The 21,590-nt window shown below is 39.5% G+C and overlaps 5 protein-coding genes across 5 annotated transcripts; 3 read left to right on the top strand and 2 right to left on the bottom strand.

Moving 5' to 3' along the window:
- Positions 1 to 1,555: 1,555 nt before the first annotated feature.
- N7489_010954 (E3 ubiquitin-protein ligase RNF103) lies at positions 1,556 to 2,943 on the top strand (the record flags this gene model as incomplete). The annotated part of the gene is made up of 2 exons (XM_056716703.1): positions 1,556 to 1,698; positions 1,767 to 2,943. The coding sequence occupies 2 exons, from the start codon at positions 1,556 to 1,558 to the stop codon at positions 2,941 to 2,943; spliced, it is 1,320 nt and encodes a 439-aa protein (XP_056564325.1).
- A 499-nt stretch (positions 2,944 to 3,442) lies between these two features.
- N7489_010953 (DUF3844 domain-containing protein) lies at positions 3,443 to 4,861 on the bottom strand (the record flags this gene model as incomplete). Its single annotated transcript, XM_056716702.1, has 4 exons — positions 3,443 to 4,030; positions 4,092 to 4,235; positions 4,295 to 4,473; positions 4,528 to 4,861. The coding sequence occupies 4 exons, from the start codon at positions 4,859 to 4,861 to the stop codon at positions 3,443 to 3,445; spliced, it is 1,245 nt and encodes a 414-aa protein (XP_056564324.1).
- Positions 4,862 to 5,398: 537 nt separating this feature from the next.
- On the top strand, positions 5,399 to 6,776 carry N7489_010952 (uncharacterized protein; the record flags this gene model as incomplete). The annotated part of the gene is made up of 4 exons (XM_056716701.1): positions 5,399 to 5,529; positions 5,595 to 5,908; positions 5,959 to 6,094; positions 6,146 to 6,776. 4 exons carry the CDS (start codon positions 5,399 to 5,401, stop codon positions 6,774 to 6,776), a joined length of 1,212 nt encoding a protein of 403 aa, XP_056564323.1.
- A 1,140-nt stretch (positions 6,777 to 7,916) lies between these two features.
- On the bottom strand, positions 7,917 to 8,460 carry N7489_010951 (cyclin-dependent protein kinase regulatory subunit CKS1; the record flags this gene model as incomplete). Its single annotated transcript, XM_056716700.1, has 4 exons — positions 7,917 to 7,998; positions 8,050 to 8,108; positions 8,161 to 8,305; positions 8,357 to 8,460. 4 exons carry the CDS (start codon positions 8,458 to 8,460, stop codon positions 7,917 to 7,919), a joined length of 390 nt encoding a protein of 129 aa, XP_056564322.1.
- Positions 8,461 to 9,286: 826 nt separating this feature from the next.
- N7489_010950 (bromodomain-containing protein) lies at positions 9,287 to 11,217 on the top strand (the record flags this gene model as incomplete). Its single annotated transcript, XM_056716699.1, has 5 exons — positions 9,287 to 9,364; positions 9,561 to 10,058; positions 10,123 to 10,621; positions 10,700 to 10,768; positions 10,817 to 11,217. 5 exons carry the CDS (start codon positions 9,287 to 9,289, stop codon positions 11,215 to 11,217), a joined length of 1,545 nt encoding a protein of 514 aa, XP_056564321.1.
- Positions 11,218 to 21,590: the final 10,373 nt, after the last annotated feature.

Genomic DNA, 21,590 nt, shown 5'->3' with positions numbered 1-21,590 from the left:
ACCAAGAACTACCTAGGTACAGTGGGACCTCCAGAATATTGGGCTGAGCCTTTATACCCAGATATACCACCCTCCCAAATTCTGCCGGTCCTTCTGAATATGGGTAAGCGTGCAGCCACGTGATCCAGCGCTAAGAGGTTAGCAGTCGAAAGGCATGTACCTAAGGGGACTGCCAAAAAAGACCTAAGACCACTGAAAAGGCGCATGAAAAGACTGCCGGAGAAGACTAACTATGTACTGAGGAGACAACTAAGAAGACTATGGCCGACTATGTATTCTTATGGCAGCATGTTTAAAACATGGAGGCGGTATATAGTTAGGGCGGTATATCTAGGTAGGTACAAAGGTTTAGCCCAATATTTCGGAGGTCCCACTGCACCTTTGAAGTCCCGGAGTGTACTATATCAACCTCTCATACCTAACTACAATTCAGTATGAATATATAATGAATATAAGCATATCCTGGAACTGATCATACAGATTTCATTAGTCGAAATGCATTATTGTATACCTAGGTACAAATTGTTGGGTTACTGAATAATTGCCTACGTGTCATACTATCCATACCTAGATATACAGTGATTCCGCATTAATCCTAACATACTTGCTCTGCTAAAAATCACATTGACTAGAATGTTATTTCCGAGGCACAAAATCCTTTTTTATACCAGATACTTACGACACTTCAGACGCCTTAAATCACTACTTGATAAGCGGTTTGCTAGGCGGTACATAGAGACTTGATATGGGAGGTGAGGGGTGTTAAGATTAATGCGTACTGACTGTAAGTACATGTACTATACAGTTGTACAAGGTAAACGTGTATTTACAGTACCAGATAGTTGAAGCCTTGAAATGTTCTATGGCCGCTGCAGGCCATTATTATATGTACCTTAGAAGGTGGTTACATATGTAAGCAATAACATGCACACAATATATTTCCAAATAAATAGAAGAAGAGAAAAGAAAAGAAAGGGTGTAAATAGCCCTTGTCTCATCCCCTGCTCAGAGAAAATCTACCTGGGAAGACTCTTAACAGTCCCGTGATCCACAGCCTCAGGTGTCAGTCTCTATCATTAAAGGCCTCTTTGATCCACTTTCACTCTATCTTTCTATCTCTCTACTCCGTATCTCCCTCTCTCTTTCTCTCTTTCTCTCTTTCTATCCTTCTCTTCCCCCTCTCCCTCCATACCCTCCCTCTGCTCTTACTACCAATAATGACATGAGATCGACCCTCGGCATTCACCTTCTCTTCGCAGGAAGTTCTGTGTGTTCTGCTTGCGGTCGATCGTCTGTGACAGGCCATCAAGTTTAATCTCCAAACATTCTGTCGCATGGGGGGTACATACCCTTAGATCGTTCCTATCCACCTTCTCGTCGCCTTGGACTTAATCTGCTGGAGTCTGGCCCGGAATTTACATACAGGGTTGCCCTGTACACCCAACTCAAGGCATGAAGGATCAAACTTGGGGCAACTGAGACTTCCAACAATAATCGAGTGACGCCGTTCCGGGTGGGACCAGCGCGGTCATTTTCATACCGAACCTTAGTCGGAATGTCTTCAACATCAGCCTCTAGCAGTGCTGCCACCACTACTGCAAGTAGCGGCGGAGAGGGTTCGGGCTCGAATAATGCTACAAGCTCACCTTTATTATTCTTCGTCGCTCTTGGCTTCGGTGTTGTATTCACAAATCTATGGTATGTCGCTTCATATTCCCTCTGTCCTGTTCTAGCATTTCAGAGATGGCATCTGACGGTCATCGCAGGATCATTGTGGGAGTCAAATACTGCTTTCGATACAATCAACGAAACCGTCAGCTCCGCAGTGAGGAAGTAGGAGAGCCCATAGACTTGGTCACCATGCCACGACCTCATCGCAGGAGAAGGGAGAAACGGCTAATGACGATGGACGAGGTAAACGGGCGGTTTCCACTCGTCAAGTACAAAGTGTGGAGGTCATCTCGCGCCAACCAGGGTCTTTCAACGGAAGGAGGTATCACGGCTCCGAATAGCAGACCACAGAGCCTAAAAGATGATGGTGGTATCGTGACAACGGCGGTTGGGTTTCACACAGCTGCAATACCACCATCCATCAATGGCCATGGCCACGTGGATTCCAACGACACATCACGAACTCCCATCCAAGAGCTGCAAGATGGCCCACCAGTGCAGACTTCGGAAGAGAAGGGCCCTACAGTATCTGGGGTGCCTTCTACTCAGCAATCCACCGGTGCAGGTACGCAGGAAGAGAAATGGCAGCAATCCTTGGCGAATGAAAACATCAACATTGATCTCGAGGGCCATGATGCTGATGGTGGTGCCTATATTCGTAATGCTGTTTCTGCTGATCTTCTGCCCAACCCTGGCGATTCTTGCGCGATTTGCCTGGACATCATTGAGGACGATGATGATATCCGGGGACTTGCATGTGGACATGCTTTCCATGCCTCATGCGTCGACCCCTGGCTGACCAGCAGAAGGGCATGTTGTCCTCTGTGCAAAACCGATTACTATGTACCCAAACCCCACGCACAGACTGAAGCACAGTCTGTCATGGATCGCCAGGGTCGTCGGATAGCTTGGGACCATCCGGATGCAATTCCCAGGCCTCCTCGAGTTGCTTGGAATGGTGGCAGGGCAAATGGATTCCGGGCTCAGATGGGCTTGCCTAGCCGAATATTTCAATCGACACCGGAGGGAAGAGACATATCTACAACCCGGGAACAGCATGTGCGGAATGGGCATGATCAGCCTTGGAACCCAGCCCATGCCTCAAATTCTCCGGGTCAATCCACCTGGTCTCGATTCGTTCCCACTCGACTCCGCCAGATTTCCTTCCATTATCCCTCGTCAAGAAGACCACCTGTAGTTGGGGGTTCACCTGTGGATCCACTGCCTTCTGAAAGACGCACACCTCGTCAAGTCGAAGCTGGTACCACATGATAGATCTTGGCTGCTACCCTTTTCATACCCCATCACGATTTGACTAATCTTCATTTTCATGCCGGAACCACATCTGGAATGTTGGCTGGAGTTTTATTTTCCTTGTTTATGACTTGATATGTGTAATTTATCTTTATTTGCGCAACTTGCACTGGAGCACATGTGGCCACCAGCCGATTCATGAATTGTCTTTCTCTGTCTCTCATCCTATTCCATGCCATGGGGAACTTTGTCCTATGGTGCTACTGCAGCCACTGCTTCTCCACCAATTCTTAGTCCATTTAGCGGGCTGAATGGTTTGTTACTAGTTGAATATCTATATGTCTCTTGGTGCGCAACACCAGAGTACATAGTACCGTCTTGTACACATTATACAACATATTCTTCTCTTATAGGTTAAGGGATAAATGAGGCAAAGAACATGAAGCCCTGCCCCCTAAAAAAGATGGCAAAGGAAGAAAGGAAAAACACCCCCTAACACCTATACAGGTCCATATGTTCACATCTGAGACTTAGGACCACCTACACCAGCGCTGATGACACTGGGTAGCTCCTGTGAGCCCATACTGAAAAGCATCCCAATCGCACTAGCAACCAGAACGATGACAAACAGACTCACCCCTGCAACGAGGAAGAAAGGTGAGCTGATGTCTCTTTTCTGGCAAGCTGATCCACCCCACTGAACTGTCTTGCTGGTACCATCACTATTCCGAACAATACTTTGTTTGCATTGGCATGCGAAACAATTGCCTGTAGTTCCCTCAACACCCGAGCCGTATTTCAGATAGCAGGAACCATGCCCGGAGCAATCATTGGTAGATTCGGCACACGATGAGTTTGAAGCATGACAGATAGGCGCTAGGGTTGACTGCAGTGCAGAAATCTGCATCGACCTCCTGAAGGCGTTTCGTTGGCTGACTGGTGCCAATGATTGCTTCGCGCCTCGGCGGCTGAGTCCTTCTGATTTAACACCAGCAGGTAAAACCACGGTCGTGATTTCACGGTGGCTGGTCGATGATATTTGAGCTAGGTGAAGAAGCAATGTCTCTAGGAGCTTGGTTCCAAGAGAATAATCACCAGACATATCCTGAAATTGGTGGCGTCGGATCAGACATCGTTCACTAATGAGATAGGGGGAAAGTTGATACCTTAAAGGACAACTTCAGAGCCGAATCCTTGTGATCCTTGCTTGCCCAGGATTCCACTGAATCGACTAGCATAATGAAGTCACGGGCGAGCAGATCAGACTCATCATCAAACATGGGGTCCCTGAATAGGCATTCCTCGGGTGTCTGGTATAACTGGAAGATTAGCGAGAGCACCTTGATACTATTAAAGTTGGCTTTGCTACCTGGGATGTCGATGATGAAGCCCTTCCAGCATCGTTGTAGTATGTACACATTTGTCCACGGTCCTCTTTCGCAGTAGTGCTGCTTTCGGTAAATGATTCCAGGAGATCAGGATTGATAAATGGTGAGGAAATTTGAGGAACATGAAGATGGTCTGGTTGGGCTTGTTGCATGACTAGGGCTGCAGGGACATTAGCCAATGTTTCCAGTCAAGTGTGAATCCACTTCCACTTACCAACTTCCTGGTCAATCCCTTCCAAAATAAAGATGCTTTTCTTGAAAGCAATCGCCCCGGTAGCTCCCCCAAAGAGAGTGGGATCATCCTGAGCAAAATGGTTCAAGCGGTTCACAGTGTCTCCATCTACCATTCCGAGGACCGATGCTACAGAGGACTTCATGCGTAGCTCCAAGACCAGTCGAGCCTCATCTTCTGATATTGTTTGTCGGTTGGGATTAGCAGTTGGATAGCTTGCTGTCTTGGGAGGAAACGTGAAGATTGTAGCATCCAGGGCATTTGCTTGCAATGCACCTGTTAGTGCCAGGGCAAAGAAGGCGGACACCCAGCGCATATTGCTAGAATCGGGAGGGCCAGATGTAAAATAAGCCTAATTTGGCAGACGTGGCGATGCCCACTTCAAGACTCTCTCTGGGGGTTATTTGGTGTTTTGTTGGGTAAAACAGCGGGCAGTCAAGGACAGAATACCATTTGGCTACGGACCCGTGGACGACTTGGGGGCACCTGATAAGATATCACTAAAAAGATATCACGTGATCTACTGTGTACTACATGCAATGTCCATGTCATCAATCTCTAGCCCAGGAGTTTGTTCTAGTAGTAATGCCATTTTCATTTTGAGGGCTCAGCACTAGTGCATGTATGTATTATAGTAGTGTACGTGTCTAGTTACAGTGTATATGCGGTAGGCAACCTGTGGACGCTGCAATGCCGCATGTTACATAATCCACTAAACCGCCGAGCCTTTCACCTCACACTCGCAAGCCAGATCCTCGTGTATATCAGTCTTCAAGGATTCTGTCCATTCCTTTTTACCCCCAAATTGAGATGATACTCTAGTGAGAATCATTGCAGGGATTGGCTTTTCCCAATGCTCCGGCTCAGGTATCTGCTTCGAAGTCCTCACGCACGCTCGTCTCTCTTCAGTCCTACACACCCTCGTTCCGACTTTTCAAAATCACAAAATGTACGACGTGTGAGGTTTAGACGGCCTTGGATAAGGTAGGAGACCCCATCTTATAGCAAAACCAATGTCTCTTTGGTCAGACTGACGTAGAATCCCTCAGGTCGTTCATATCAAAATGTCTTCTGTACGGCACCGCATTCCACCTCTGGAGCACCTTCGTGCTGATACGATTTGATGACGACATTGACGATGCTGATCTACCTCCTGTGACCAACCCGGATGGGATAGCCCCACGCCAAACCTCCTTGGAAAGCGGCAAAATAACCGGGAAAGAAGCCAAAAATGAGGGAGCGCTGTTCATACCGCTTGGCTGGTCTCGTTTGCAACAAGGCGAGCTGTACACTACATCAGATCCAGAATGGCAAGAATTTGTGAAGTTATCCAAGGATCGGAAGAAGCTTGAGAAGCTTAGGGGTGAGGAATCGATACAATCCCCGCTCAAGATCACTCGCTTACGAGTATAGATGAACTCGCTACAATCGTTTTAGACAATGCGGGGAGGCAGATGTCACAGATACTTGGAGAGCCTCTCGCCCTCACGGGATTCTGGCTTGTCCATCAGTTTCCAAACCGTGCCCCTCCGGGATATGTGCGATCGGGGTATGTTCTGCTTATCTCTAAAGGTGTGGTTCTTGTACTGACAGTAGACAGGGTGGAGATCAAAGACGACAGTATATCGTGGGTCGCGAAGCCGATGGACCCCGAAATAGGCGACAGGTTACAGACCTTCATGAAACCAGTTCATGTTGCTCTAGCAATCAGAGATGCGTATCTGGTACTATTACTAAGGCAATTGGATCGTTTCAGGAAACCTGCAGGGGAGCCGCTGAATGCCTTTGATTTGTTGAATGATTTTTCTGCCGCGCCCGGTGACAAAGGAGGGAACTGGATTAGCCAAAAGGATCAGTCTAAGCTACAACCACCTCTGGGCGACGGGCTCAAAGAAAATATGCCGCCTAATACCGAGAACACCAACTACCACCCATCCTCCCTCATATCTCTATTACAGCGGCTACCGTTACCAGACCTCGGCCCGGGCTCGGATCTACACTTGGCATCACAGGCATTCAAATTACGCTTGAACCATGAACGGGCTCAAAGTCCAGGGTCTGCTCGCCGTGGAGCCTTCTTTATCACGGGTCCAGTCGGGTTGAAGGGACCTAACGGGTTTTGTCGATTTGAGGTGAAAGGCGAGTATGATCCTGCCAAACGTGAATGGCGAACAGTGGAAATGACACTCAAGGATCTGAACATGAGGAGACAGAATGCATTAGGAAGTTGATCACATATACTCAGGACTTTTTAAGTGTTCTCATCTCAAGGCCTAAGATATTCTAGTTTCCCTTCAGGTTCACGGATTGTATGTTGAGCTTAAGACTCATCTTGACGTCTGTATGAATACTACTATGTAGGTACATGTTTTTCCGCAGTTCTAGTGACTCAGCACAAATTCGAGATCACTTCTATATTTACCATAAGCAGCCATGGCTCCAAATGTTATTAATACTCGGTGCCCGTGCCTTTTCCAGGTGAATATATAAAGTACTAGGAGGCGCATCTTTCAATGCAAGCAGGGACTACCAAGGTTGGGCTTGAATGACACTCTCAAGGGGTTATTTACAATATGCATATAAGCATATAAATCTATATTACTACCAAAAGGTCCACGGGTCCACGGGTTGTAGTGTGTATTACTAACCTTGGAAGTACCCGTGGACCCTATGTTTTACTTGATCAGCTTGATCCTTACTTCCGTCACTACCTAGCGCAATACAACATGTCCTTCCGTGGTAAATTATATGCGCAACAAAGACGCCATGCGACCAACTAGCGAGAGTTGTAGGCAGCGTGGGAATGGAAAGAAGTTACTTGATTTGCTAACCATTAGCAAAATACCTAGGTAGGCAACTAAAGCTGTGAAACCAAACGACCGACGACGTTAAGTGGATGGTCCAGGTATGCATATACCTACCTTCCTACTTCTCCACTCCTTTTGTGAATGCTTGGTCTGTTTGCTTCCCCTCAAGCATCAACTAGAGGAACCAAGCAGAGGAGGTACATGCCCCCCACTCACAACACCCTTCGACATAGGATAACTTCACTAGGATGATATTCCAAGATTCTCACATCAACTTCAGGAACCACTGTCTAGTACGGAGAGTTCAAAAGAACGCGGTTTAGTGGTCACGCGAGAACAGTCCAGGTGCGTGCGATAAGGCAGATGTTGGTCTTCCGGATGGCATGATAGAGAGAGAGAGAGAGAGAGAGAGAGCCTGGTCTAGCGTGTCAATGAAATGGCTGGTAAGAAGAAAATGAAACTTGGTCTCATTCCAGAACTTCAATTGTGAAGCTTTTGTGGACGCTAATGAGCAATATTGCGAATGCGTGTGCCTGCCATGAACGAACATAAAGCAATGTCTTCTCAACTGCTCATATCTCCAAGTACAACACCGCCAATCAATGCTAACTTATTGTTGCAGGGGGGTTGGTAGTTAAGAGGGCGCCTACACGACGGTCAGTGATACATCCAAGGGAGAAGTTTGCAATTAACTGACTTGAACAGTAAGATATGAGGTTCAGGTTCATGAACCTCGTAATGCTCCCATCCCAAGCTCTGCAAGCAATTGTTAGAACCCATACAAATCTTGAGATTATGCTCAACGTACTTGTGTAATACCCAGAGCTCGCCATTCCTCCTCCCAAAGCAATTTCAAAGTCCCCTTAGAGCTGTCAAAGTAGTCTGTGGGGATTTTTTTGAGCATATTCTTTGGGAGCTGCACATGGCGATATTCAAATTTGTCGTCGTTGTATCTATATGGAGGAGTCAATGGAGAGTCTACCACAATACCATAAGGTCCTCACCTTGCCGAGTAGTGAATGGAGTCCACAAATTCATCAAGCTTCTCGCGCTCCGTCTCCAAAAGAAGACGGGGCTTCTTGTTGCGCCGAGCTGGGTCGATGTCCATTGGGATAGCGGAATGAGAAGAAATGACAGAACGAAGATATCTGAGGCTATACAGATTGTCAATATCAGTCTTCTCCATTTGTTCAAGCAACAAGGCCTGTAAATAAGTAGCCTGAGGATGCGGCTCACAATGTGGCTGAATGATTATCGCATGTGACGGCAATTGAAAACGTACACTCACAGGGTAGGGGCCCTAGAGATATGTAATATGACGTTGTATCGAAGGACCAAAGATACCGAGGATGAGTGATCAGGTGAGTATAAGAGTGACGCAGAGAGAAAAGAGTGAGGGTTGTCGAAACAACAACCACCGGGCTTGTTTTGCGGGACTCGGGAAAATAGTGGGGGAGGGAAACAACAATTGGATGCCTCAGGTATCAATCCAGTCGCTGTTGTTTTAGCCACGTGATCAAAGCCAAACGAAAATTACACTGTGGTGAAAGCCAGTATAGAAATTTACAGTTGCTTCAATGTCCAACACACTGTACATAGTAACGGAATGCAAACATTTGATCAAGATTGTAATTATGGTATGTATTCTTTCGTACCATTCTGAATTATATAATATCAGTGGACCCACTTCCAGGGCTGCGGGTCAGGCTTACCTAATGTGGGATGAAACGCGTCGGCAACACGTCTTAAGACGAGGAATGTCTATGCGGACATCTCCCTTTGCCATACTCTATCACTACTTGTAATTCTTTCAAACAATTGACACTCTGTTAAATTCTGTATTTTCAGTCCCTCTGTTGGTATTTTGTCACAAATTACTATCTTCAATGTGTGACTTGACTCGCGACTCGGGACGTTATCAGAACTAATCCAAGATGACCTCGAAACGACGGGCGGCTGCCGCAGCTTCTCCAGATATGAAGTTTCGTAGAACGAAACGCCGAAAGGTTTCCGTAAGTATCAATTGTTGCATTAAGCACATATCGATTGGCCCTTTCTGCTTGCATGGAGGGCAATCGCGACATCGTTACTATGACAGTTCGATCTACGCTGTTCAAATGTCTCTATTCACTATCCGATGTCGTTGTTTTGCACATAGATCGGATCGCGTGTTTCAAATGCTGACCCAAGCTGCGGTGGGTGTGATAGGACGATGATCCCGTGTCTCCCGAAGAGTCCAATCATGCGTCGTCGCATCCGGACTCAGAGTCACTAGAGGAACCAGATCGAACCCCGGAGTCGCAGGCCGAGCCCGAGGCAGATTTTGAAAGTGATACTCTTCAGAGTGCACAGGACAAGATTATGTCCGAGTTGACCCGACTCAAGGATTCTGAGTTGGTATCACCGATCCTGAGCCTTTGCTTAAAGCTGACACCCCGAACCAGTGGCCAGGATGTTTCTTACCCGTTCATTGGGAAGCCAGACCGGAACCTATACCGGGATTATTATGAGATCATCCAACATCCAGTGTCCTTACGAAGCATTCAAAAAAGAGTTCGTGGTACCGACAGCAGGAAGAATTCATCCAGAACCACCGCATATCCTACATGGCAGTCCTTTGAAGAGGAGGTCAGCTATGTATGGCGAAACGCTAGGGAATATAACGAAGATGACAGCGATATCTCTATTCTCGCGGGAGTTTTGGAGGTAAGCCTATACCGCGAGGCTCTCGCCATCTGTCCCTTTCGGCATGCTGACACTAGAGGCCCAGGATCACTTCCACCGGCGGGTTGCCGAAGCTAAAAAGCTTATTCCGGACCCCCTTGAGGTAGATGGAGCCCCTGATACGTCTTGCATCAAATTGAAAGTGGGCACTGCTGTGCCCCCAGTGGCGCAGAGGTTAACCTTGAAAATGCCTGGGCAGAGCTCCGATACACTATCCAAAATCGATGGACAACCCTCAGATGTCACATCCAAGAACCAATCCCTTAGCCATAAGCAGGATATTGCCGGGGCTGGATTAGCAGGTCAAGAAATCAATAGAATTCCTCGAGGATGGTCTCTTGGGGGGCAGCTTGATAGTACCAGGTCGAGCACCACAAACACACCATCTGGCTCAGAGAAACAACAGAACAGTTCAATGAGCGCCCAAGGCTTACTGAGCTCGGTGACCAAAGCAAATGCCCCAACAATTCCCACTTCGCAAAATCCACCCAACGCGTCTTTTGGTGTTTCTTCAGATATCGCTCGGCATTCATCTTCGGCTTCAGGTACGTTACGCTTGGTAGACATATTGTCGCCAAGTGCAAGTGTTCCTCGGCTCCCGGCCTTTGCTAACTCATTGTTAGCCCATGTTCTTCACCAGCTGCATCTTGGTTCATCGCCCATGGATTCGCTTCTGAGGCGATCAGGCCAAGGTTTGACTTCCACTGGATTTAGAGGACTTCTAGCTAACTACAAGTCAGATCCAAGGATGGCTTTGATTCGTAATGTTCGGGTTCTCACGCATGCCTCTTTGTCGTTGCAGTCGGACTTCTGCCTAGATATCCCGCCTTCGTCGCTTATTTCACAACAGAATATCACGATCCACCTTCCTCCGTCGCATAATATACTGACGGTCAGGCCTCGTTTAGCGGCTAGTACCTCCCAGAGACAAGTGAAAATTATTACACTCATGGGTATGCAGCGTCTTCATTCATCTGGTGATGGGGCTACACTTTCATATGATCTCCATCTGCATCCTGGCATGACAAGGGTCGACTTGGAAGCTATTGCTGGGCCTGCCAAAGGAGTCCCGAAGTGTGGCCCACCTGGGTCAGAAATTGATTATGAACGTGTTACTCTATTTTTTAATTTGTTACGTTGACTCATGTCAAGCAAACTAGTGTTCGTTTAATAAAGGGGTGGTGATATGTTGTTTCTTATACTCTTGGAGGTTATAGGGGAAAATGATAAAAATAAGTAAGAAAAATAAAAAAATTCTGATGAAAGTGTAGATCAATGTATTGACATAGGAAAAACCGGTTTTCTCCTATATTTAGGGCCGGGACCCCCTCCTGCCTGAATTTTTAGTACCGCCTTCCTAATCGGGTACCGCTTTTACCTCGGCACCTATATCTGCCTACCGACCTCCTCACCGCCTTTGAATCCTCACACCGCCTTTGTGTTAAACTACCCCTAACACTATCGGACTATAGCAGATACCTACAATTTGTATATAAATATATAGTAAAAATAAGTCACTTTTGTCAGCACCTATACCTAGCACGATACCTAGCACTATGCCTAACACCGAGTCCTAAGATGTGAATATAGATGTGCGAAGGTGTCAAATGTGACCTACCAGATCTTTATGAAAAAGAGTGCAATTTGTTCAAACTATTAAGTATATGGAAGGAAGAGAAGGAAAGAAAGGTGTTAGAGATCACGTGACTGGGTCACGTGACTCCCTTTGCTCCCTCACACATTAGCTAGCTAGTTCAGATAGTTTCCTCTCTTCTCCACGCATATTATCACTTTCTAGAGCATAATGTTGAACGAGAGAAGTGTACTATATGACTTAATACTACTACTATATAACGGGGTAAGGAAAGTAAAGCGAGTGTGTTTTATAAAAGAGTAGATATACTTAGCTATTTAACCTATATTAGGCTTATAAAGTAGCGCTAATAGCTAGGCAAGTGATACCTAAGGCTAGTAAGTGTGACGATCTGGAGGTTCTTGCGGTCACGTGATAATGTTTGATATTTGTTTCCGGCATATGACAGACTAGAGTCTAGGACGAGGTTCGATAGAGATTTCTGCCTAAAGTCCCCGACTAGAGGACTCGACGTATAAAAGGATCTTATAGTGTCGATCCTTTCCCCTTTTTCTCTTTCCCCCTTATACTTAGTATTCTAAATTTAAATGCACTCTTTTCTTATAAAGAACTAGTAGATCATATAATACTAAGTACCTCTCTTAATTTCTTTATAATAGTACGGCTATATAAACTATTAATTTAATTAGTTTCTGTCGGCCGGAATTACTCCCTTCCTATACGTTCATTTAGTCTTTTACTTCCTCTATGTAGTAGCCACCTTAGGCATTACTTACTAGCCTTAGGTATCACTTGCTAAGCTATTAGCGCTGCTTTATAAGCCTAATATAGGTTAAATAGCTAAGTATATCTACTCTTTATAAATCACACTCGCTTTACTTTTCTTACCCCGTTATATAGTAGTAGTATTAAGTCATATAGTACACTTCTCTCGTTAATTAGTTATAAGCCCGGCTTACTAGTAACTCTTTAAAATACCCTTATCGATTTACGATAATATAGTCGCTTATTAGAAAGTACCGTACCCCTAAGTACGAAGAAGGTCGACGCTATACCTTACTTCTACTAACCTCCGAAGACGAATAATAGAGAAAATAATACTATATAACGTTAAGATATCACTCCTCTACGATAACTTTACTTCTTTAAGTATTCCTACCGATATAGGAAGTACCCTAAAGGTATAAGTTATCCTTAAAAGCTTAGTATAATAGCGGACCTAGATTATATAGATAGAGTTAATAGCTAGGAAGTCTAACGTTTAAGAATATATTAACCTAGCGCTCGAAGATAAGAAATAGCTAAAGATACTAGTAAAGCTAGTCTAACTAAACTAAAGTAGTAAGTGTCGGCCGGAATTACTGCCTTCCTATGACCTACCAGTTCTTTATGAAAAAGAGTGCATTTGATTTCAGGATACTAAGTATAAGGGGGAAAGAGAAAAGGGGAAAGGATCGACACTATAAGATCCTTTTATACGTCGAGACCTCTAGTCGGGGACTTTAGGCAGAAATCTCTATCGACCCTTATCCCGGACTCTAGTCTATTATATATCTAGAAACAAATATTATCACGTGACTATAAGAACCTCCGGATCGTTATATAACCCCCGGCTAAAACTATATTTAGTCTCTAAATACTAGCTTATTATTATTAGGATATTTATCGAGGATAATATCTCTTTTTAAAGTATTAATCTAGTCTTATAAACGTATTAGGGGACCTAGCTTAGAAGGATATTAGTTATAGAATTCTTAAACCTTTTATAGTATATACTTAAAGTTCCTAGTAGGATACTATTATAGATTAAGATTATATCCTAACTACTACACTCGATACTATAGCTTCCGATAATATATTCTTATATCTAGTAATTTATTAACTTCCTATTTATCTTCTTTATTAATCTTAATTAGCGGAGGGGGATTAATATATTATCCCGTTAAAGGCTTAGTAATCGCCGCTCTTTATAGCTTACTAGTATAGAAAACTAGATATATTTAAATCGAATCTAGTAGATTAAGTTTATAAGAATTACCGATCTTATTAATAATCTTATATAGACCACTCGCTAAGTAAGCGAGTTTCTATCCTAGCTAGATAAGCTACTAATCTTTCGTTATTATAAAAATATAGTTACTAATACTAAAATCTTCCTCTCTCCGATATCGATTCGCCTATTAGATCTATAACTACTATAATTTTATAATCTATTCTTTTATCTAAATCTAGATCTTTTATAGATTTAAAAGTATCTAAACGGCGTCTTACTTATTTAATATTATAGTTTCCTAATCTTTCTAGTCGAAAGATATAGCTAGTTTATATCCTCTCTCGATAAAGAATAGGGACTTCTTTATAGTATCTTAAAAAAGGATAGAAGCTATAAAATCTACTATAGGTAGTATCTAACTAATTATCCTAGTTCTATTTAATATAGGGTTATAATCTCTAGGCTATATACTAATTCGCGATCTTACTCTAACTATTAGTCTAAAGATAGTATATAGTTAATAACTTTCTTTTAATTCTAAAGATTCGATAGAATTTAGTCTAAAACTCGAAGATAAACTATTCTCTATAGTTAAAGATAATAGTCTCTAGAATACTAGTTATTTATATTATATTATCGATAAATAACCGAGCTATCTACTTTATATTTATATCTTTATAGTAGAGGATAGAAATTAGTCTCTTATTAAAGCGGTTAACTATTATAAAGATAGTATTATACTTATATTAGTCTTTTAGGAATAAACGGAAATCTATAGAAATATATTACTAAAGTCTTTCTAGAATAGGGAGGGGGTATAGTAGTCTAGGAACTTAATCCCTCTATATTTTAGTTCGTTTATAGACTAAGTAATTATCTATATATCGTTTAATATCCGCTATCTATCTAGGCTAATAGTATCTTATAGAAATAAGCTTCTTTAGCTTTTCTATACTAAGATATAAAGTTATTAGTTACTAGTATATCTTATTAAGTAGTCTAATATATAGATTATCTTTATTAGGAACTTCTAGACGTTCTTTATAAAGGAGGAGTCTATCTTAAAGGGTCTATTTTAGGTTACTTCTCTCTACTATAATCTAATAGAATTTATTAAGCTCCGAACTCTTATAGTTTATCTATCTTACTCTATTAATAACTTCTTATATATCCTCTAGTTAGATTAGATTTAGATCTAGCAGATAAATACCCTTCTCTAAATAATCCTTTAATAAGAGCGTTAACTACCTACTATTATTAATATAAGGTAACTCCTTTTTTAATAATATATCCGCTACTATATTTTTCTTCTCTAGTTAGTATTTAATTAAGAAATAGAATTATAAGAGGAACTTACTCTATCTCGCTTATTATTAGTTTATTTATTAGGTAGTTATAAAGTATTCTAGAGATTAATAGTCTATAAGAATCTCGAAACGATCTTATTATACTAGACCTTCGAGCTTTAGTCTCTATTCCTATAATATATAGATAATAGTAAGGAGTTCCTTATCCTATATTTTATAGTTTAACTCTACTACTTATATAATTTTTAAATAGAAAGCTACTAGATACTAGAAATCGTTATTTTTATAGTACTAAAATAATACTACTCCTAATATACTATCTAAAGTATTAGTTTCTACTCTTATTTTTCGTACTAGATTATAATAATAAAGTATCGGTATAGTAACTAACTTCTCCTTTAGGAGTATAAAGGCTACTTTATAATAAGTAGACTATTTATATAATATATTCTATCGGGTTAGGCGATATAAAGGCTTTAAAATAGTATTATATCCCTAAATAAATTATTAGTAGAAATTATAGAAACCTAGGAACGACTATACTTCTTTTACTATTAATAGAGGCTTCTATAACTAAATTATACTAATCTTCTCTAGATTAACTATAATACTATTAGTATTTATAATAAAACTAAGAATTTAGTCTTTATAATAGTAAATTTATACTTTAAGAGAGTAACTTATAAACTAGCCTTTTATAGTTAGGAGAGTACTTCTCTTACCTATCTATAATATTCTTTAAGAGTCTTACTATAGATAAGGATATTATCTATAAAGGTAACTACGTATTTATCTATATATTCTTATAAGATATTATTTATAAACCGCTAAAATATAGCTAGTTTATTTATTAACCTAAATAGTATCACTTTATACTTAAAGGATCTATACTATATCCTAAAGGTTATTAAGTCCTCCGCTCTTAGGGTTAAATAAATCTAATAGAAACCCTATCTAATATTAAGCTTAGTAAAGTACTTCGCTTTACTAGTTTATTAAAGTACTTTATCGATTAGAGGGAGTAAATAATTATCCTTTTTAGTAATTATATTTAACTTTCGGAAATCTATATAGAATCGGAGTCCGCTACTAGACTTCTTTACTATTAAGATTAGAGATATATAAGGGGACGCGCTTAGTATAATAAAGCCTTTATCTAGATTCTTAATAATATACTATTTCGCCGCCTTTAGTTTATTAAGAGATAGCTTATAAAGGGGATAGTAACCTAGTTATACTTTAGCTTTAAGAATAATATTATAATCTATACTAGGTCTATATAGGGGTAATTTATCCGACTTCTTCTTTAAAAATACTTCGGCTAGGTTATAATACTCTAGCGGTAATATCCTTTTAATCTCTTAAAGTTTAGGATCCTCTTTAATAGACGATTTTATAGTAAGAATTCGGTCTATCTTATAGAGTAAGATAGTAAAGATCTTAATTCCTCCTATAGGGTCTCTCTTTTTCTATACTTCCTATCTATTAAACCTAACTTTTCTAATTACACTAATATCGATTATAGGAAAGGGAGGTTTATCTTCTTTCTTATAGGAGAGTGGAATATTTAGTATCTTATCTTTAATATTCCGTACTATATTTCTCTACTCTTATATCTACTAGTACCTATACTAGCGCTTATAGGCGTAAGGATAGATATCGTTCTTCGGTTTCTATACTTCTATAGTTATCTCTATTAACTTAAAAAGACGATCTCTCCGGTCTATATCCTTTTAGTAAATATTATCTTATAGAGATCTCTATAGGATAGTCTTCGGAGTTAGGATAGAGATTGTTAGAGGTCACGTGACCTCCTCACATGCTCCCTCACACTTTAGCTAGCTCACCTATAGATAGTTTCTTCTCTTCTTCACGCATCTATCTATTTTCCAGAGCACACTACCTTTCCCTGTAGTCTGTCTCTATCAGGTTATAAGCGCCTATCATTGAAGCCTCTATCTTACAATAAGCTTCAATTCCCCGTTTTTACCTCACTTCTTAGCGAAGTTACGTCACGCCAAGAAAACTCTATATAGGCCTATAGCAGAGTTTTTCCAGATCGAGGCTTTAATCTACACCCCGCTTCCGAGCAATTTCTATTCTAATTGGACTAATCAGAACTCACTATTTCTTCTATATTATTTACAACTATTAAAGCCGTTCGACTAGACCGTCTATTATTAGACCGTTCTCACGCCGACCGCCTAGACCGTTCGTTAACCCTATCACCCTTTTATTATAACCGTTTAATCCCGTTTAACCGTTATCCCTATATATTATATCGACACCGTACGATTTCGATCGATAGAAGGAGTCCGATATCATAAAAATTGTGCTAAAGCTTAAGGGTGAATCCAATTTCGTCTAATAGTAGTATAGGTTATATATATCCCTTCGGGGAAATAATAAGATCTATATTAAGCTTATCTAGGGTACTATCACTAAACCTACCCCACCGGACCTTAGTAATAAATCTCCGGATACCCTACGAGAACTAGCTTAGTACACTATAACTACTACTACTCTTACTTTAGGAACTAATACCTTACCTACTCCTATCTCCGAAGCTCTTATCCGAGAGCTTATTCGAAAGTAAAAGTAAGAGAATAAAGAGCTTATAAAGGAATACTAAGTCCTTATTAATAAGTGGGATTCTATTAATATTTATTACTATAACTAGATTTTCGGCACTCTAGATCCTATCCCTACCTCTTATATATAGAATATCGACAACCTATAAGATATATATAAGCACCTTCGTATAGAATACGGTACCTTATTATAGTAAGGAAATTTTAAACGCTTTAAAATCCTCGTTAATTTATAATATAAAAATAATAACCCTATAGAATTCGTACGTAAATTCAAAGAGGCTCTCTTAAAATCTAGTAACGAAACTCCGTTATACCGCTAGATATAGTTCTTAATTTCTTCGTTAAGGCTATTTAGGGTAACCCTCGATATCACACTTTCATTTAAAACTTAAGACCGGACTTAAAAGATCCTAACTTTATAGTAGAGGTTTATTATAACTTTATAATAATAAAGGGTTCTAATTATATTATAAATTCTAGTTCTAATTCTAATTCGTTTAACTATTCAGCTAATACGATATTAATAAAGGATTTAAATACTACTTCGAATATAAATTCTAATACTTCGTCTAAGAAAGATAAGAAGAAGAATAATAAGTCTAAATCTAATAATAAAGATAAGTAGTCTTTAAATAAAAAGGATAAGAAGAAGTAGGACTATAAGAAGGATACTATCTAGTATAAGTTATATAATACACTTAGGAACCACTATACTAGAAACTATTATTTAAAAGCTAGAGGATCTACTAATACTATCCACTAATAGTAATAACCTAACTAATAGTAGCAATTTAGCTTCTAACAGCTATAACAAATCTCTATCCTATAACCCGGTTAGATTATAGGCTAGGTTAATAACTAAGGTAGGTTAATTACACTTCCTCCTTAGTAATAGAGACTATAAGCTAATACCGTCTATCCTACTCCCCCTCCCTAGTAAGGTCCTTCCTTAAGAGACCCCTTCTTTCGGTATAATAACCTATTTACTAACGCGCTATTTCAAACTAAAGATCATAGGGGGGTCTATATTATATCTAAAGAAAGACTAATAGCTAACTCTAGCGGAGACACCACTAGGTAGATGATTAATTCCGGCACTAGTATATATATAACTCCTCACCGATCTATTTTTATCAATTTTAAATAGTGTATTTTACTAGTTTCCACTACTACTAGTGATATTTTTTACACTAAGGGCTATAGAGATATTATCCTATAGCTACTAAATTAAGATTAGACTAATATACTTCTATCCCTTACTTTAAAAAGGTCTAGTTAGCTTTAGAGCTAAAATCGAGTCTAATTTCTATATCTACTCTTAATAAGGAAGATATTAGAACCTAGATAAAGAGTGGTTTTATAACTTTTAAGTATTAGAATACTATTTCTAGTATAGAGTCTATTATTAGTTATACTATATACGAAGGAGAGTACTATTAGTTAAATTATAATAGTATTAATAAAGTTAAGACTATACTAGACTATAACTTTAGTCTTCTTACCGGCTCTCCTAACTCCGTCTTTACTACGAAGAGAGGTTCTCCTATAGCTATCTCTATAGATCTTACTTACCGATATATATACTATACTAGCGAAGACTATATGAAAAAGATAGAAGTTTATATAGATAGGATTATATTAAAACTAGGTTCTAGCGTCACTTTCCTATATATTCCCTATATTAAGGGAAAAGGTCATACTTTACCTTTTAGAAAAGTTAGATCTATCTAGTCTAGACCTAGTAAATTCATTTATCTTAACGTCTAGGGACTAATTTCTATTATATCTTATAGTAGAGAGCACTACTTTATCACTTTCACTAATAATACTACCTAGTTTATATAGCTTTTCCTACTAAAATCTAGAGCTAAAGTTATAGAGAAATTTATATAGCTAGAAGGCTACTTAAAGATATAATTCTCTTTCACTATAAAAAAGGTGTATAGTGATAATACTCCTAAGTATAAACCCCTTACTACCTATCTCTCTTCTCGCGGTGTTATATAGGACCCTACCCCCTATATATAAAATAGCTAAATAGCGTTACCGAGATTAAAAACTATTACCTTATAGAACCCCTTATAGCTATTATAACTAAATACTAGCTTCTAAAGTATCTCTAGGGCTATCTTCTTAGTAGTGTGAACTATACTATAAACAGACTTTATACCTCTCGTATTAGTATATCACTATATAAAGCTCTCTATAGAAAGAAACTAGATTTATCTAATCTACGTGCCCTTAGGTGCTAGTGCTAGTTCCTAATTCCTAAAGAGAAGCGAGCTATAAAGCTAGATCCTTATATAGAAGAAGCTCGGTTTATCGCTTATAATAAAGGAGATAACTACGTATTATACAATATCCGCACTAAGAAGATCATTCGTTCTCGAAATATCATTTTTAATAAGAACCTAACACTAAAGGACCTTCCTAATCCTACCTATAATCTTAATATTACTAGCTAAGGTAGTGAAATATAGTCTCTAGTATAGAGAGCTCAATCTCTCTCTAACCGTTATATCCTAATTGATTTTCTTAATAAATACGACTATTATAGTGATCCGTTTTTACCTAATAAAGACCCCGTTTATACTAAAATCCAGGCGATTCCCTAACGTTTCGAATCCCCTCCTCCCTCTCCTACTATCGAAGATATAGATAATATAGATCTCTTTAGACTAGCGAGTCTACCCCTCGATCTATCTAATCCTACTATACTTTATAGGATCCCGATTTCTAAAATAGAAGACTAACTTCTAAATTAAAACATATTCGAGATCGACGACGAGGTTAAAATAGCGGGTAGTATTAGTTCGAGAGTAGAGGCACAAAATAGTATTTTAGGAATATAGTCTTCTTCTTAGGAAGCTACTACTAGTTATACTCGTTAGGATACTATATAGACCTCTTCTCGATAGGACTATTCCTTTATAGACTAGATCCCTAATAATAATACTAGGGATATAATATATAGGCCGTCTTTATCTATCCTAGCTAGTTAAGAGCTAAGACGTTTAACTAGACTAAAGAAGCCCTCCTAGGCCTATCTTAATAGTCTCGCTTCTAGGACTTTCTTTAATAATATATTATAATTTCTTACTAGTTCCCCGGATATCTTAATAAAGCTTTTTACCGCTATTACTTCTAAAGAGTAGTACGCACCTTCTAAATTAAAACTATAGGATATTAGTTTTAAACCTAATAGTTAGAAAGAAGTAATAATCTACGCGGAAAAGATAAATAGCTAGTAGCTATATATAAAGAGCTCTCCCGCTATAATAAAAATAGCATTTAGAGAGTCGTTTCTTAGTTAAATTCTAAGGGCTATAAACCTCTTACGCTTCGCTAGGTCTTTAAAATTAAATATAACGGAACCTATAAAGCTCGCTTAGTAGCTCGCGGTTTCTAGTAAGTGAAAGACCTTGATTTTTATAAGGTTTATACTATCGTTACTAAGCTAATATCGTTTAAAATTTTTACTACTATTGCTATAGCTAAACGCTAGTTTTTACACTATATCGATATTATAATAGCGTTTCTTTACGTAGAGCTAAAAGAACCTATTAAAATTGAACTTCCCGAGGGTATATAAGATAACTATCCTACTAATTAATTTATTAGATTACTTTAAAAAACTATCTACGGACTAAAATAGAGTCCTCGTGAATAGTATTAGCTTCTTTATAATATACTAATCTCTATAGGATTTCACCGGATATAAGTAGACTATTCAATTTTTATAAAGGATAGTCTATATATTATAGTATATATTAATAACTTACTAGTTTTATCTCCCTCTAAAGATATAATTTAGCATTTTAAGACTACTATTTCTAGATATTTTAATATCTCTAATAAAGGGATCCTAGAAAGATATCTAGCTATTAACGTACACTATAGAGATAGTGCAATTTATCTCTTTTAGTCTAACTATATTAATTAGATTCTCACCCGCTTTAGTCTTAAAAAATATAATACTATAGCCACTCTAATAGATAAGAGAGCGGTTTTAACCCCTTTTAATAG

Source organism: Penicillium chrysogenum (assembly GCF_028827035.1).
Source record: "Penicillium chrysogenum strain IBT 35668 chromosome Unknown utg000005l_segment0_segment0, whole genome shotgun sequence".
NCBI classification, from domain to species: domain Eukaryota; kingdom Fungi; phylum Ascomycota; class Eurotiomycetes; order Eurotiales; family Aspergillaceae; genus Penicillium; species Penicillium chrysogenum.
This window is presented reverse-complemented; position numbering and strand designations above follow the sequence as displayed.